This window comes from Erinaceus europaeus, chromosome 2 (assembly GCF_950295315.1).
Source record: "Erinaceus europaeus chromosome 2, mEriEur2.1, whole genome shotgun sequence".
Lineage (NCBI taxonomy): Eukaryota > Metazoa > Chordata > Mammalia > Eulipotyphla > Erinaceidae > Erinaceus > Erinaceus europaeus.
The window spans coordinates 132,782,940-132,800,948 of NC_080163.1; the positions used below are offsets into that span (position 1 = coordinate 132,782,940).

The window sequence follows — 18,009 nt, forward strand, 5'->3', positions numbered from 1 at the left end:
CAATGTTGACATCCATAACAAGAATAATAACCACAACAAGGGAATAAATAAATAAATATTAAAAAAATAGGAGTAGTTATACATATGTGCATACGTGTGACTAGAGCACTGGTATGGTTTATGGTGGTGCAGGGTATTGAACCTGAGATTTTGGAGCCTCAGGCATGTAAGCTAAATTCTTATTTGCTTTGAAAAGTTCACCAGTGGTTTTAATTTTATGACAGAATGGTTTTGTTTTTGTATTTTTTTTTTTGCCCCCAGGATTATTTTAATTTGGACACTGCTCCTGGCTGCCTTTTTTCCCTCTCCTTTCCTTCCTCCTTTCTGTTTTATTTGATGGGCAGAGAGAAATTGAGAGGGGAAGAGCATTCGAATGGTGTGTGTTGGGGTGGGGGTGGTGGTGGATAAAATAGTCACCTGCATTGAAGGCCTGCTTCACTGTTCATGAAGCATTTCCCCTGCAAGTGGGGAGTGGCGGCTCGAACCTTGGTCCTTGTGCATGTTGATATGTGTAAATAGCCAGGTGCCCCCTCTTCTTGGTTTTTTAATGACTGAATTAAGAGCTGAAAAATGGCTTTAGTGTTTGGTATTATTTTTCTTTATTTCTACAAACTCAGTATTTTTTAAATATTTATTTATTTTCCCTTTTGTTGCTCTTGTTTTTCATTGTTTTTGTAGTTATTGTTGTTATTGAGGTCATCATTATTAGATACATAGGACAGAGAAATGGAGAGAAGAGGAGAAGACAGAGAGGGGGAGAGACCCCCTTCACTGCCTGTGAAGTGACTCCCCTGCAAGTGGGGAGGCAGGGGCTTAAACCGGGATCCTTATGCTGGTCGTTGCACTTTGCACCACGTGCGCTTAACCCTCTGCATTACTACTCAACTCCCCAAACTTAATATTTTATCTTTTATGTGCTGAAATGTAAATAAGCTTGATCTGACTATGATATCATTTATAGTAACCATTGATGATCAACTTCATGCTGTCCTAACCAAAGTCTCTCCCCTCCCACCCTTTTATACCTAGTTGTTGTGGAATTATAAACTCAACCTAACCACAGATCCAAAATTTGAATCTGTGGCCAGAGAAGTCTGCAAATCTACCATATCAGAGGTAAGTTGTCAAAGAATTTTATGAGTATTGAGCAGCTTAGAAGAGAAAATCACGTCTATTGACCAGACTAATCATTAAGAGAGGAATGTCTCAGTTTGCTTTTCTTAGATTTCACATCTCTATTGGCATAGAGGTGGACTAAGAGAGATGTGATTCGGCTTCTTTTGGCTAATGCTGACCTGTACTTAGGAGCCATTGATTCAGATAAGCAGAAAATCAGACTCAGGCTCTTTGGTTTCCACACAGAGAATACATCAGCTTCTGTCATTAGTGCTGCTCTTATACATTTTATAGTCTGTTTATGTCTGAAGCTTTCTTTTTATTACCGGAGCACTGCTCAGCTCTGGCTTATGGTGGTGCTGGGGGCTGAACCTGGAACATTTGGTGCCCAAGGCCTGAAAATCTTTTTTGCATAACCATTATGCTATCTCCTCAACCAATCTAAAACATTCTTAAGTTTTTTTCTCTCAAGAGGCTTGCAAACATTCCTAAGTGTTTTGGCTATGCATTTGGATCATTTGAACCATAAGGCATATGCTTCAAATAAAGAAGTTAGCATTAGGATGGTTTGTCCAAAGGTTGTGTTTATTATTAATAAAGATTATTGAATATATGGCCAACAAAATAGTTTGCCTGGTTAGTGTGTCTGCTTTACCATGTATGTGACCCAGGGTTTTTACTTTATTTTTATTATCTTTACTTATTGGATAGAGACAGCCAGAAATTGAGAGGAGAGTGGTAGACAGCTTCACCACTCATAAAGCTTTCTCCTTGCAAGTGGGAATCAGGGGCTTAAACCCAAGTCTTTGCACATTGTAATATGTGCACTCAACAAGGTACACCACCAACCGGCCTCTGTGACCCAGGTTTGAACCCAAACCCCACTGCATTGGAGAAAGCTTTGGTTGTGTAGTGTCTTACCTTTTCTTTCTTTCTTTCTTTCTGTCTCTATTTGAAAAAGTCCAGAGTGATAAAGTCCCTAGTGATAACAATAAAAATAATATTTAATATAAAGACAAGAATAACTTAACAGGGGTGGGTGGTGGGGTACCTGGTTGTTACAGTGTTCAAAAACCTGGGTTCAAGTCCCCAGTATCCACTTAGAGTGGGGAAACTTCACAAGTGATGAAACTGTACTGCAGCTATCTTTCTTGCTCTTCCTTCCCTCTCTTTCTCCCCCCCCCCTTGCAACTTCTTTCTCTATCCAAAGTAAGTAAATAAACAAAATATTTTAAAGAATAATGAATACAAATGTATATATATTTATTATATTTATTTGTTTTCCCTTTTGCTGCCCTTGTTGTTTTTATTGTTGCTGTTATTGATGTGGTCATTGTTGGATAGGGCAGAGAGAAATGGAGAGAGGAGGGGAAGATAGAGAGGGGGAGAGAAAGACAGACACCTGCAGACCCGCTTCACCGCCTGTGAAGCACCACCTGTGAAGCGACCCCCCTGCAGGTGGGGAGCCGGGGGCTTGAACCAGGATCCTTACGGCAGTCCTTGCGCTTTGCTCCACGTGCGCTCAACCCACTGCCCCACCGCCCGACTCCCACAAATGTATATTATTATAAAGCTGCTAATTGGAGTAAAATTTTAATTATTTCTCTTAGTTCAGTGTAAACAACAAATGCCAATAGTGAAAAATGTGGTGGTATTATGAGATCATGTAGAACCTGTTTTCTAGGGCTGGGGAGACAGTATAATGGTTATGCAAAAAGCTTTTCAAGCCTGAGTCTCTGAGGTCCTAGGTTTAATCCCCAGCCCCACCATAAAATGGAACTGAGCAGTGTTCTAGTCTCTTTTCTCTCTCTCAGTATCTTTTCCTCTCTAGCTACTCTTTCTCATTAAAATAAACTAAATAAAAAAAATAATAAAGAACCTGTTTTCTTTTTACTTTTCTCTTTTAATTAGTAAATATTGATTTACAGGGTAAGGATAGATAGCATAATGGTTATGCAAAGAGACTCTCATGCCTGAGGCTCCAAAATCTCAGGTTCAATCTCTTGCACCACCATAAGCCAGAGCTGAGCAGTGATCTAGTTTTTTTAAAAAAAGGGGGGAGTCGGGCTGTAGCGCAGGGGGTTAAGCGCAGGTGGCGCAAAGCACAAGGACCGGCATACGGATCCCGGTTCGAACCCTGGCTCCCCACCTGCAGGGGAGTCGCTTCACAGGCGGTGAAGCAGGTCTGCAAGTGTCTTTCTCTCCTCCTCTCTGTCTTCCCCTCCTCTCTCCATTTCTCTCTGTCCTATCCAATAACGACAACAACAACAATAATAACTACAACAAAACAACAAGGGCAACAAAAGGGAATAAATAAATAAAGAAAATTAAAAAAAAAAAGAAAAAAAAGGGAGTCGGGCGGTAGTGCAGCAGGTTAATCATACATGGTGCTAAGCGCAAGGACTGGCTTAAGGATACCAATTCGAGCCCCCAGCTCCCCACCTGCAGGGGAGTCGCTTCACAAGTGGTGAAGCAGGTCTACAGGTGTCTGTCTTTCCCCTTCTCTGTCTTCCTCTCCTCTGTCCATTTCTCTCTGTCCTATCCAGCAACGACAACAATAATAACTATAACGAGAAAACAAGGGCAATAGAAGGGAATAAATAAATAAATATTATATATATATATATATATATATACATGTATATATATATATATATTTACAAAATTACATGTCAACAGTGGTACAATTCCACAGCATTCCCACCACCAGAGTTCTGAATTCCCGATCCCTCCATTGCAGTCATTCGCAGTTCTCTCAAGGTTGCAGACATGGGTTAACCATGATCTCTACAACTATTTGTCTGTGTTTGTATACAGTTGCCCCCTTTTCCTTCCAGGTCCAATCCTCTCTTCTTCTCCAAGCCACACATAACCCTATTACTACATTCAAATGCCCTTCCTTTTTCCCTTCTCTCTCTGATGCAGCTAGAGTTCAGAGCCCTCTTATCTTCTTCCTCCTATCACTTCTTCCCCACTGGGAATGTGGATCAAGATTGTTTTTGGGGTGCAGAAGGTTGGAGTTCTGGCCTCTGTAATTGCTTCTCAGCTGGACATGGATGTTGGCAGGTCGATCTATACTCCCAGTGTGTTTCTATCTTTCCCTAGTGTGGTAGAACTCTGGAGAGGTGAGGTAGAACCTGTTTTCTGCCTCAACTTTCTAATACAGTCACTGTATAATTAATTATTTTATCTTCTCAGGGGGGAATGGGGAGAAAAAGAGAGGCCAGAGCACCAACTCTATCATATGCTGTGCCAGGATTAAACTCAGGACTTCATGCTTAAAAGTTTAGAGGTTTGCCACTATTCCACTTCTCAGGCCGCAGATAATATTCTTTTTTTTTTTTTTTTTTGCCTCCATGGTTATCATTGGGGCTCGGTGCCAGCACTACGAATCCACTTGTTACAGTTGTTATAGCTGTTGTTGTTGGATAGGACAGAGAGAAATCAAGAGAGGAGGGGAAGACTGAAAGGAAGAGAGAAAGACACTTGTAGACTTGCTTCACCGACTGTGAAGTGGCCCCCCGCAGGTGGAGAGCTGGGGGCTCAAACCGGGATCCTTGAGCCCAGTCTTTGCGGCTTTGTGCCATGTGCGCTTAACCCATTGCGCTACTAGCCCCCGATAATATTCCTTTTTAAATTTATATTTCTTATTTATTTATTTATTTCCCCATGTGTTGCCTTTGTTTTTTTCATTGTTGCTGTAGTTATTATTATTGTTGTATTTGATGTCGTCGTTGTTGTTAGGATGGAGAGAGATGGGGGAGACTGAGAGGAAGAGAGAAAGACACCTGCAGATCTGCTTCACCGCCTGTGAAGCGACTCCCCTGCAGGTGGGGGCATGTAAGGTCTTATTCAATCCCTGACATTGCATATGCCAGTGTGACGTCTGGCTCATGAAGTTCTTTTAGACAAACAGTTTAGATTTATTTATTAATATGAGAGAAGGGAACAGAGAGAACCAAACCACTAATTACTTTGGCAGATGTGATGCCAGGCATTAAACTTGGGATCTTATGCTTATAAGTCAAGAGCCCAACCTGTTACACCACCTCCCAGACCTATTTATTTATTTATTTATTTATTTATTTATTTATGCTATCAGGGTTATCACTGAGGGTATGGTGCTTCATATTTGATAGGATAGAGAGAAATTGAGAGGGTAGGGGAGATAGAAAGAGAATCACACCTGCTTTACTACTGTTAAGTGGGAACTGGGGGCTTGAACCCAGTTTCCTGAGCATGGAGTGAGTGTTCAACTGGGTGTGCCACTGCCCACCCGTTTGTTTATTTGTTTGTTTGTTTATTTATTTATTTATTTTAAAGACTGACTTTCTTATAACGAATATATGGAGTTGTTGAAGTTTTTGGTTTGTTTTCATGTGGTTTTGAGGAGCGAGCTCAGTCAGAGCCTTGTGATTGAATACCACTGAGCAGCCACCAGACCAATGAATATTCTGTACATTTTGAGAGGGGGTTGAGAGGAGGAGACAGCAAACTACTTTTCACCTTCTGTGGTTTCTCTCCTCCAATGCTATTCTTGGTACTCCCATGTACATGTTTACAGTAGATATTATAATAGTGGAGAATTGATTTCTGTTTGTTTCAAAAAGCCAATAAAATATTCCCATTCCAGCTATATTCAAAACAGCCAATTGGCCCCTTCCATTTGTCAAACCTAGTGTTATTTAATTCATCCAAATGCAGTAGATTCCCCCCCCCCAGACAGATGTCTCTACTTTATTATTCAAGTTTATATGCAGTAAGTAAAGTTCACTTTTATATGCTTTCATTTCAACTGCCTCTTCCTTCCCCTTCCCTTTTATTTCTTTTTCTTCTTTCTCCCTTATCCCTTCTTCATTCTTCTTCTCCTCATTCTCCTTCACCTTCTCCTTCTTTTTCTTCTTTTTTGCTGGCTTGCTTTACTAGCACTTGTGCTTTGGGATGGTGCCCTCTATAAAAGCACTACTCATGAATAATCATCCTGTGTTTGAGCCACTAGATTATATGTGTAAGCCAACTAAATTAGATCTGTAAAGGCCCTGTACTTCCTAAATTTCTTGCCAGACCACACCAAACATTGTTTTAAACATGTTTCTGTTCCAGACCACAGTGGTGGAGCTGGGATTCTACTAAGTCCAAAAACACATATGCAAGTTCCATAGTTAATTCAGAACACATTAATGTCTTGTCAAGAAGTAATACTATGCCTTCTTTCCTCCCTCCCCATGGCCATTAGGTTTACCTAACAATTATAGTGATTTTGTAGCTTGGCTTTGGACATGCATCCAGACTTCAGCTCTGCACTTGCTCTCCAGATCAGTTCCTCAGATTAATTTCCTTACCATCCATTGCATGGAATAAAGTATCTTCTTCATAGAACCATGTGGAAGTTATTAACTTATTTTAGATTATATCTCAAAATAGGTGAAAACTTTCAAATACTTATTTACTGTGGAAAGGGAAAGGAAGAGAGATGAAAGCACCCACTCCAGTATATATTGGGTATGAAGTGTGGGACTCTGGACATGCAAGTCCTGTACTCCAGCTGCTGAGTCATTTCCCTGGCTGTTAACTGTTTTTGCATTTAAACATAAGTAATAGTTAAGCTTTTTGTGTATCTATGTGTTTTTTGTAAAACATTCATCATGTATTTGCTAAAAGGCTCAAGATATTACTAGGCATGACTATTTTCTTTGCAACAAATGTGTTTCTAAGTATTTCCTTAGAGATAGGAAGTGAACAACAATAATTACAAAATACATTCTCTTTGATAAAGATAGTTTGGTGTAGGAATAAATGTTTCTTTAAAATAACCACTTTTTTTTTTTTGAGCAGATTAAAGAATGTGCAGATGAACCTGTTGGAAAAGGTTACTTGGTTTCCTGCTTGGTGGATCACCGAGGCAACATCACTGAATACCAGTGTCACCAATATATCACCAAGATGACAGCCATCATTTTTAGTGATTACCGTCTAATCTGTGGCTTCATGGATGACTGCAAAAATGACATCAACATTCTGAAATGTGGCAGCATTAGGCTTGGAGAAAAGGTACTATATTGACCTCATCAAAGGGATCTTACCTACTTATGAATGATAAACTGTGTATACCTGATGTAGGATGAATTTAGGGCTGCAGATGGCCTAATGTTGAGGTTCAGGGAACCCCAAGATGAAATATGCATCTCACCTGTTTGTAGCAAATGTCCTCTTGCTCTTCAGAGAAGGAGAGAAATTAAAACTTGTTGGTGGTAATGTTCTCTTCTTTGAGATATTAACTACTTACTGGTTACCTATTATGTTCTAGCAAAGCATTTTATAGTCTTATGAGAGAAGTAATTACATCAGGAGATATTTTAGTTTTTTTAATCTTCCTCTGCACATAGATCACTGTCAGAATCATTAAATAAGTACACCAGTGTCTAAAGAGAAATACTTAGATATTAGAAAAATTTGCAGGGTTTGGGATAGTGCAGTTTATTTGAGTACCCAGGTTCTAGCTCCCAGTCATCATCTGCAAGGGGCATTTTCACAAGCAGTGCAGCAGTGCTGCAGGTAATCTCTCCCCTTCCCTCTTGTTTCTCTGTCTCAATCAGAATAAAAGGAAAAGGAGTCGTGTGGTGGTAAACTCAATTGAGTGTTCATATTGCTTTGTGCAAGGATCTGGGTTTAAGCTTCCTGTCCCCCCCTGCAGGAGAGAAGCTTCATGAGTAGTGAACCAGACCTGCAGGTGTCTCTCTTTTTTCTCTGTTTCTATCTCCCCCTTCTCTCTCTCTCTCTCTCTCTCTCTCTCTCAGTACTTCTCTGTTTTTTCTTTTTTAAATAAAAACAAACAAATAAATGAAGAAGAAGAAAATGAAAATATTGAAGGGTAGAAGGTAGCTCATTTGGGAAAATATACGTTTTAACATCTGCAAGGACCTGAGTGTAAGCCCTCAGAATCAGACAGGGATACTATGTGTGACAGGAGGGGAAACTTTGTGAATAGCGGAACAGTGCTATGGTAACTCTTCTTTCTCTGCCCTCCTTTCTATCTTTCTTTTCATCTGAAAGTAAAAAAGTGTGAGAAGGATGGCTTACCAGGGACTAGGCAGTGGTGTATTCCATACCATGTAGCAGATCCTTGGCTCTAGCCCTGTCTCCCACCTATAGGGAGAAAGCTCCACAAGCTGTGGAGCACTATTGTAGATACCCCACACACACACTTCCTTTCTTCCTTCCTTCCTTCCTTCCTTCCTTCCTTCCTTCCTTCCTCCCTCCCTCCCTCCCTCCCTCCCTCCCCCTCTTCCTCACTTTCTGTTTTTACCTGTCTCTATCAGAAGGAACAAAGAAAAAAAAAAAGAAGAAAGGAACAAAGGGAAGGAGGTAGGAGGATGAGGAAGGTGGAAGGGAAGGAAAAAAAGAATAGAAGAAGAGGGGGTCGGGCAGTAGTGCAGCGGGTTAAGTGCACGTGGCGTGAAGCACAAGGACCAGCATAAGGATCCTGGTTCGAGCCCCGGCTCCCCACCTGCAGGGGAGTTGCTTCACAGGCAGTGAAGCAGGTCTGCAGATATCTATCTTTCTCTCCTCCTCTCTGTCTTCCCCTCCTCTCGCCATCTCTCTCTGTCCTATCCAACAATGTTGACGACATCAACAACTACAACAACAATAAAAAACAAGGGCAACAAAAGGGAAAAATAAATAATAAAAAATAAAAATAAAAAAAGAATAGAAGAAGAAAAGAGAAGAATCCACTGGGAATGGTGGAGTCATGCTGGCACTGAGCCCCAAAATTAACTGCAGTGGCAAAGGAAGGGGGTGGTGGGGGTGGGGGTGGTTCTGCTGTGAGCAGTGACATTGTGCATGTGCAAAACTCTCCTGCAAAAAATGAAAATTTGTCATGTGAAAGTACTTCTAGCTAGTCAGAAAAATGGCAGTCTATAAATGTGATACATTATTATCTTCATCTCAAATGAACTGCTTATAGTCAAGAAAATACCTAGGCAGTGCTCCCCCTCTATATTATCCAAGGTCTGCTCAGCTTTGGTTAATGTTGCTGCTGGTGCAGGGGTGGGGGTGGGGGTGGGGGTGTTGGACTTGAGACCTCAGAGTCCCAGGCATAACCATGATGTTGTTTCCACCACCTCCTAGCTACTTTCTTCTTTTTCATTATGTCTGATCTTATTTTTGTCTTCCTTAAATCTGCTGTCTAGAAGGTTACAATGGAGGTTTGGCCAAGTTTATCCTGACTTCATGTGTTCAGCAGTAGTGAAAGAAACTCCTAAGAAGTAACAGATGTGGTCTGGGAGGTGGTGCAGTGATAAAGCTTTGGACTCTCAAGCATGAGGTCCTGAGTTCGATCCCAGGCAGCACATGTGCCAGATTGATGTCTGGTTCTTTCTCCTCCTATCCTCCTCATTAATAAATAAAATGTTAAAAACAAAAAAAAGAAGTAACAGATGTCAGTGGGATAGTCTGGGACCTATGGCCTCAGCTATTAAGTTCCCTTCTGATCTTGTTTTTCAACTTCTATCTATGAGTGAGATCATCCCATATTCATCCTTTTTGTTCCTGACTTATCTCACTTAACATGTGTCCTTCAAGGTTTTCCTCTATAGATGACTCTGTTTTTCTCTTGCAGCATTCAAGATCCTTTCCCTATCCTTATTGATTTTTTTTTAATATTTTATTTATTTATTAGAAATAAAGGGGGAGAGAGAAAGAACCAGACATCACTCTGGTATGTGTGCTACCAGGGATTGAACTCAAGACCTCATGCTTGAGAGTCCGATGCTTTATTCACTGCGCCACCTCCTGGACCACTCCTTATTGCTTTTCATTCTAAATATGATGTGTCTTGGTGTCTTTAATTCTGGGTTAATTCTGTTTGGGACACTCTGAGCTTCTTAAACCTTTATGTCTTTTTATGTTGTCTAGATTTGGGAAGTTCTCAGCTATTATGTCCTGTAGAACGCTTTCTTCCCTTTCTTCTCTTTCTTTTTCTGGCAAGCCAGAAGTAGCAATGGAGACTCACAGTTGCATTTGGTGAGCCTTAGGGGAACCTCTCCTGTCAGCAGTTTATTTGTTAATAAAACTCAGACCAGAGGTGGTGCCTCAGCTGGCCAACTGCAGGACTGTTAGCAATTGCTCCTGAGTAGGTACAGGCTTTCAGCCCCAGGAATCTCTCCTTAAGCCCCTCGCTGTCCATGAGCCACAGGTGTTTGCACTCACCCATGACTTGGTGGGTTCCCAAAGTATTCCAGTCTTGGCTTGTGTTCTCAGGTGATCTTTGTTGTTGTTCTAACTCCAACACTGTGCTTGGTTCCCACATTGCTGTTTCTCTATAGCATGTCAGTAAAATAACTGTATGTCGAGTTTTAAAGATTAAAAAAAAAAATTCGGGTGGGGTGGTGGCAAACCTGGTTGAGTGCAAATGTTATAATGCCCAAGGACCCAGGTTTAATCTCCCATTCCCCACCTGCAGGAGAAAGCTTTGCAAGCGGTAAAGCAGTGCTACAGGTGTTTCTCTGCTTCCCTTTTCCTCTCTATCTCTCCCATCCTTCTCAGTTTCTGATGGCCTCTATCCAGTAAATATATAAAGATAATAAAAAAAAAAACTTAAAAGATCTTAAAAATGATGTTTGTTTGAAAATCATTGCTGTGAGAGTTTTACGATGATATCCTTGCTATTTTAGGATGCACATTCACAAGGCGAGGTGGTGTCCTGCTTGGAGAAAGGCCTGGTGAAGGAAGCAGAAGAAAGAGACCCCAAGACTCAAGTCTCTGAACTCTGCAAGAAAGCAATTCTCCGGGTAGCTGAACTATCCTCTGATGACTTTCACTTAGACCGGCATTTATATTTTGCTTGCCGAGATGATCGAGAGCGCTTTTGTGAAAATGTGAGTGAACTCATAAGTTGCTTTTCTTTTCAAATACTCAGATCTAAAAATAGGGTAAAGCAATACAGACCTTCCATATAGAAAAGCCACAGATGTGTGGAAGGTGGAATTGGTTTCAAGGTAATAGAACATAAAATGGGGTGCTCAGCCTTGTAATAGCTAGTTAATAGTTGGCCTCTGATCATCTTCACACATTTTTCCCCCTACTTTATCTCACATGTCAATTTCAGTTTTTGAAAGGCTGTTTTATCTATGGGAGTCCTGTCTTGCCAGGGAATCTATTCACGTCTGTTTCATGGCTAAAACTTTGCCATACTAATGCTTTCTGTTTATATTATTTTGGTTAAGATGACAACATCAACAGCAGGCTAACTTCCAAAAAAGAAATTTTTGGGATAGAGAGACAGCATAGTGGTTATGCAAAAAAGACTTTCATGTCTAAGCACCAAAGGTCCCAGGTTCAGTTCTCTACACCACCATAAGGCAGAGCTGAGCAGTACCCTGTTTAAAAAAACAAAAGAAACCACAAATCTTTACTACCTACAGATCCTTTAGAGTCTTTTAGTAGAATAATCTGTAGCCTCACAAAAGAGCACTGAGAGTGACTTGTATACATTCCTACACTGCCTGCTGTTTTGAGTTAATAGTTTTAGCCATCAGAGTCATTAATTTGAAGAGTTTTATTGATCCTAGAATGAATTTTCAAAAAGAGAAACTGACACCTTCTGTGTTTTCCTAGTGAATAGCATATCTGGGAACAAATGATAATAGCACAGATGGTGGGAGGGTTTTTTTTACATCTTTACTCTACGCATTGTTTTTTCCAAAGACAACTAAATTGTTTTCTTAATATTTATTTATTCCCTTTTGTTGCCCTTATTGTTTTATTGTTGTAGTTATTGTTGTTGTTATTGATGTTGTCCTTGTTGGATAGGACAGAGAGAAATGGAGAGAGGAGGGGAAGACAGGGGGAGAGAAAGATAGACACCTGCAGACCTGCTTCACCTCCTATGAAGTGACTCCCCTGCAGGTGGAGAGCAGGGATCCTTATGCTGGTCCTTGCACTTTGTGACACATGAGCTTAACTCGCTGCACTACCACCTGATTCCCAATTGTTTTCTTTTTATCTTTTAATTTATTTTTTTATTTCTGATTAATAGTAGGTTACAAGATTGTAAGACTACTGTGTAGAATACACACCACACCCACCACCAAAGTTCTGTATTCCCCATCTTTTGACCTCCCAAAGATAACCACCATAGTTCTCAGATGTCTTAAAAATAGTTTGCTTGTTTTGTTTTTGCTTTTTTTTCTTTTTAAATTTTTATTTATTTGTTTTTTACCAGAGCACTGCTCAACTCTGGTTTATGGTGGTGCAGGGGATTGAACTTGGGACTTCAGAGCCTCAGGCATGAAAGTGTGTTTGCATAACCATTATGCTATCTACCCCCGCCCTTTATTTATTATTTAATTTTTTTTATTTCCTTATTGGGGAATTAATGTTTTACAGTTGACAGTAAATACAATAGTTTGCACATGCATAGCATTTCCCAGTTTTCCACATAACATTACAACCCCACCAGGTTCTCTGTCGTCCTTTTCTAGGACCTGTACTTTCCCCCAGCCACCCCGGAGTCCTTTACTTTGGTGCAATACACCAACTCCAGTTCAAAGAGACTCTCACACCCCAAGGATCCAAAGCTCCGGGTTCAATTCAGCTTCTCTGTCAAACTAGGCAGCACTGCTGGGCCCTGTGAGTTTCTAAACAAGTCCTGTTTATAGTCTGTAGGTTCTGAAGCAATTATTCACCATGTTCTCATCAGGAGAACAATGTGGAAAGGCTCCCACTATACAGCCCCACTGATAGGCCACAGAGATGTGGATCTTCTAAGTTTTCTGGTCAGTTCTCTGTCCCCCGATGTCAGCACAGGGCCTCCCCCTGTTGCTCCAGCCTTTGAGGGCAGTAGCAATGGAGACTCATAGTTGCATTTGGTGCGTCTTAGGGGAGTCCTCTCTTCCCTTCAGCCGTCTTTTTGTTGGTAAAACAGACTGGAGGTGGTGCCTTAACCGGCTAACTGCCGGACTGTTATCTACCCTTCAGTCTCTCCTTAGGCTCCTTTCTGTCGACAAACCACACGTATTTACACTCACCAGTGATTTGGTGGGTTCCGGAAGCCATTCTAGTCCTGCCTTGTTGCAGTTCCAAGTGATCTCCTTTGGTATTCCTAGTTCTATTTTAAACTTTTAATCAGGAAAATGAAAAGGTGCACACCAGAGAAGCACATAAGCTATTTAGTAAAGATGGCTGTTATTTATTTATTTATTGCCACCAGGGTTATTGCTAGAGCTCAGTGCGGCACTATGAATCCACCACTCCTAGTGGCTATTTTTTCTTTTTTCTTTCTATTTTATTTGACAGGACAGAGAAATTACAAGGGGAAGGGAGCTAGAGAGGGAGAGTTAAAGATAGATACAGACCTGCTTCACTGTTCAGGAACACACTCCCCCCCCCCCCCCCCCCCCCCCCCCCGCAGATAGGGTGCAAGGGAGGGAGACTTGAACCCAGGTCCTAGTGCATGGTGATTTGTGTGCTTAACCAGGTTCCCCATCACCTCCTGCCCCCCTTTTTTTCTTCCCAAGTTCATATTTTTCAGATCTCTAGATTCTACATGTGAGTGAAACTATCTGGTAGTTGGAAGAAAACGAAGTTTTCTAAATACCCAAGCCATTTGTTGAAAGGTTCATATCACGATATTTAAAATGTTGAAAATGCATGGCTAGGTCGTGGCACACCTGATTAAGCACACATATTACCATGGTCAAGGACCTCAGTATGAATCCCCACTCCCCACCCACAGGGAGGGATGCTTCACAAGTGGTGAAGCAGGTTTGCCTGCAAGTGTCTTCTTTCTCCTTTTTCTTGTTCTTTTTTTTTTTTTGCCTTCAGGGTTATCACTGGGGCTCGGTGCCTGCACTAAGAATCCACTGCTTCTGGGGGCCATCCCCCCATTTTTGTTGCCCTTGTCATTGTTACTGTTATTGCTGTTATTGTTGTTAGATAGGACAGAGAGAAATGGAGAGAGGAGGGGAAGACAGAGAGGGGGAGAGAAAGACAGACACCTGCAGACCTGTTTCACCGCCTGTGAAGGGACCCCCCTGCAGGTGGGGAGCCGGGGGCTCGAATCAGGATCCTTACGCAGGTCCTTGCGCTTGGTGCTGTGTGAGCTTAACCCACTGTGCTACCACCTAGCCCCTCTATCTCCCTCTCCTCTCAATTTCTCTGTATCCTATTCAATAAAATAGAAAGGGGGAAAAAAAGGTTATGGAAAATGCCTAGATAACAACTTAGCCAACTGTAATCATCATGTGTATTTTGTTTCACAGACACAAGCTGGTGAAGGCAGAGTGTATAAGTGCCTCTTTAATCATAAATTTGAAGAGTCTATGAGTGAAAAGGTGAGTATTATATTAAAGCATGCAAATATTTATGCATATCTTTTTTTTTTTTTTTTTTACCTCCAGGGTTATTGCTGGGGCTCAGTGCCTGTACTATGAATCCACTGATCCTGGGGGCCATTCCTCCTCCCCCTTTGTTGCCCTTGTTGTTGTAGCCTTGTTGTGGTTATTATTGTTGTTGATGTCGTTCGTTGTTGGATAGGACAGAGAGAAATGGAGAGAGGAGGGGAAGACAGAGGGGGAGAGAAAGACACCTGCAGACCTGCTTCACCGCCTGTGAAGCGACTCCTCTGCAGGTGGGGAGCCGGGGGCTTGAACCGGGATCCTTAGCTAGTCCTTGCACTTTGCGCCACCTGAGCTTAACCCGCTGCGCTACCACCCGACCCCCAATTTATGCATATCTTTAAAAAAATTTTTTTATTAATTTTATTTTTGAAAGAGATGCAGAGAGAGAGAGAAACACCAGAGCACTCCTCAGCTCTGGTTTATGGTGGTGCGGGGGGATGGAACCTGGGACTTAGGAGCCTCAGGCATGAAAGTCTGTTTGCATAACCACTATGCTGTCTCCCCCGCCCTAATTTATGCATATCTTAAAAGTTTTCTCAAATCTGTACAAAGAGTACCTTATAATTCTTACCTTTAACTGATAAAATTTACACTTTTCAGGAGTGAAATACTTGGCTTTTAAGAGAACAAAGCACATTTTACCTAAAGCAAGAAAATGGACCTTTAAGTAGGCTGTCTAGGCATTGGGAATCAGTTTGGGGAGCATAATTGGAGAATTTTAATATTAGAATCATACTGAAGCCAATCTTTTTTTTGTTGTTGTTCATCTCATGGATGAATTTCTTTTTTTTTTAAATTTTTTTTATTTAAGAAAGGATTAATTAACAAAACCATAGGGTAGGAGGGGTACAACTCCACACAATTCCCACCGCCCAATCTCCATATCCCACCCCCTCCCCAGTAGCTTTCCCATTCTCTATCCCTCTGGGAGCATGGACCCAGGGTCATTGAGGGTTGCAGAAGGTAGAAGGTCTGGCTTCTGTAATTGCTTCCCTGCTGAACATGGGCGTTGACTGGTCGGTCCATACTCCCAGTCTGCCTCTCTCTTTCCCTAGTAGGGTGGGTCTCTGGGGAAGCTGAGCTCCAGGAACTGAAGCCAATCTTAATGCTTTAGTTTAGACTAGGGGGCTGGCTGATAGCACAGTGGGTTAAGTGCACATGGTGCAAAGTGTAAGGACGGGTGTAAGGATCCAGGTTAAAGCCCCCGGCTCCCCACCTGCAAGGGGGCTCTTCACAAGTGGTGAAGCAGGTCTGCAGGTGTGAGTTTAGACTAACCAAACCAATGTGTTTCAGTGGTTGTTAAACTTTTTTTTTCAAGATATATTTATTTACATAGGGCATGGAGAAAACCCTTAGCTTCACCGTAGCACATATGCTGCTAGGAATTGAACTCAAGATCTTACACTTTTTTTTTTTTTTTTTTTTAACACCAGTGCAATGATCAGCTTACTTATGGTAGTGCCTGGCATTGAACTTGGGAGTTTAGAGCCTCAGGAATGAGAATTATGCTATCTACTCTCTGCCCGCGTCTCATGCTTTTAAGTCCAGTACTTTAGCTACTGGACCACTTCCTGAGCAGCAGTTATTACCTATTTATTTTTTAGCAAGCGTCTCATTACTGTTAGTGTTCTGTCCCAGGATGAATACAAGAATCTTCTGTTACCTTTTTTTTTTTTTAAGATTTTATTTATTTATTAATGAGAAAGATAGGAAGAGAGAGAAAGAACCAGATATCACTCTGGCACATGTGCTGCCAGGGATTGAATTCAGGACCTCACGCTTTATCACTGCGCCACCTCCCGGACCACCTTCTGTTACCTTTTAAAGTAATTATTTCTGGTTTTATTGGTTTGTCTTTTGTTCTCCTGTGCATTTAAAGATTTTTTTTTTTTTTACATTTCATTTCCTTATATCACTCATGATTACAAGATTGTATTTTATTCTTATTCTTATTGTTTAAACCAACACATTTATTGTGCAACTGTTGGAATTCTTAAGCTGGATGCTGCAGCTGCTGCCCTCTTGGGTTTGGGTATCGTTCCTTTACGGAATCCATGCCTGAATCTGTGGTTTCTCATCTCTTAGCCTCCAGTTATACTTTCTCTTGCACTTGGCCAGGTAGCCACACTTGTGGCAGGTGGACTTGTGCAGGTGGTAGGCCTTGGAGCCACAGCGGTGGCACAGTGTGTGCATCTTGTTGCACTGCTTTCTGAATGATGACGTCCCCTTCATCATCTTACTTCTGCCGCCAACACCAAAGAGCACGTGATTGTATTTTTAAAAATATAGAATGCAAGGGCTGACAACCTAGCTCACTTGGAAGGTGTCTGCTTTATCATGTGCACAGCCCAGGTTCAAGCCTAGCTGCCACCACAGGAGTGGAAACTTCAATGCTATAGTGTCTTTCCTCTCTCCCAGTGTGTCTGTTTCATTTGAAAATGTCAGCCCCAAGTGGCTAGTCCCCAGTGACAACATAAAAAGTATATAATAAGCATGAGTGTTACATCAGTTGCCACTTCCATTTTTGTGAAATAGACTTTACAGATATTGTTAAAGAGAAGAGTATGTTGTTAGTATGTTAGAATCTACCAGGTTCAGTACAACTGTTACTGTAGTAATAATCAGCAGTTCACTGTTCATTTCCAGGATTCCCTGCTCATTTATCCCTACATCTAGCCACACTTTAAAGAAGGATTTTGGTAGCAACCTCAATTGTTGCTATGTTCTTGGCCATGAACCTCAGTATATGTGAAGAACTGAGCTATTTGAGCCCTGCCTCTTTTTTTTTTTTATAATTTATTTCTTTATTGGGGAATTAATGTTTTACATTCAACAGTAAATACAATAGTTTGTACATGCATAACATTCCCCAGATTCCCATTTAACAATACAACCCCCACTATGTCATTTATCATCCTTCATGGACCTGTATTCTCCCCACCCACCCCAGAGTCTTTTACTTTGGTGCAATACTCCAATTCCAATACTCCAATCCCTGCCTCTTAATAACTCCTGGTGCACTCTTTCCTCAGTGTCGAGAAGCCCTAACAACTCGACAAAAGTTGATTGCCCAAGACTATAAGGTCAGTTATTCATTGGCCAAATCCTGTAAGAGTGATTTGAAGAAATACCGGTGCAATGTGGAAAACCTTCCTCGATCCCGGGAAGCCAGGCTATCTTATCTTCTAATGTGTCTGGAGTCAGCTGTGCATAGAGGTAAGAGTTAATTTCTTTTTCTTTTTTAATGAGAGAAAGATACAGAGAGAGAGACCAGAGCACTGCTTAGCTCTGGCTTAATGGTGGTACTGGAGATTGAACCTTGGACCTTAGATCTTCAGGCATGAAAGTCAGTTTGCATAAGCGTTATGCTAACTCCCCAGCCCAAGAGTTAATTTCTTACTATCCCTTTCCATTTGTTTGTTTAGATTCAGATTCTTAAACCTCTTGTACTTGTGTTATGTTAGTTTCCTCTCACATTTATTCCTTGGAGTAT

At 41.3% G+C, this 18,009-nt stretch overlaps 1 protein-coding gene and 1 pseudogene across 1 annotated transcript in view; one reads left to right on the forward strand and one right to left on the reverse strand.

The window, feature by feature from the left end:
* The window catches only part of GLG1 (golgi glycoprotein 1), a 117,434-nt gene that overhangs the window by 54,102 nt on the left and 45,323 nt on the right, over nt 1–18,009 (forward strand). The window contains exons 3-7 of the mRNA XM_060185182.1: nt 1,030–1,116; nt 6,952–7,167; nt 10,791–10,994; nt 14,379–14,450; nt 17,549–17,732. Of these exons, the coding sequence (XP_060041165.1) occupies nt 1,030–1,116; nt 6,952–7,167; nt 10,791–10,994; nt 14,379–14,450; nt 17,549–17,732 (763 nt within the window). The remainder of the gene's footprint in view (nt 1–1,029; nt 1,117–6,951; nt 7,168–10,790; nt 10,995–14,378; nt 14,451–17,548; nt 17,733–18,009) is intronic.
* LOC132536752 (large ribosomal subunit protein eL37-like) lies at nt 14,908–16,977 on the reverse strand (annotated as a pseudogene).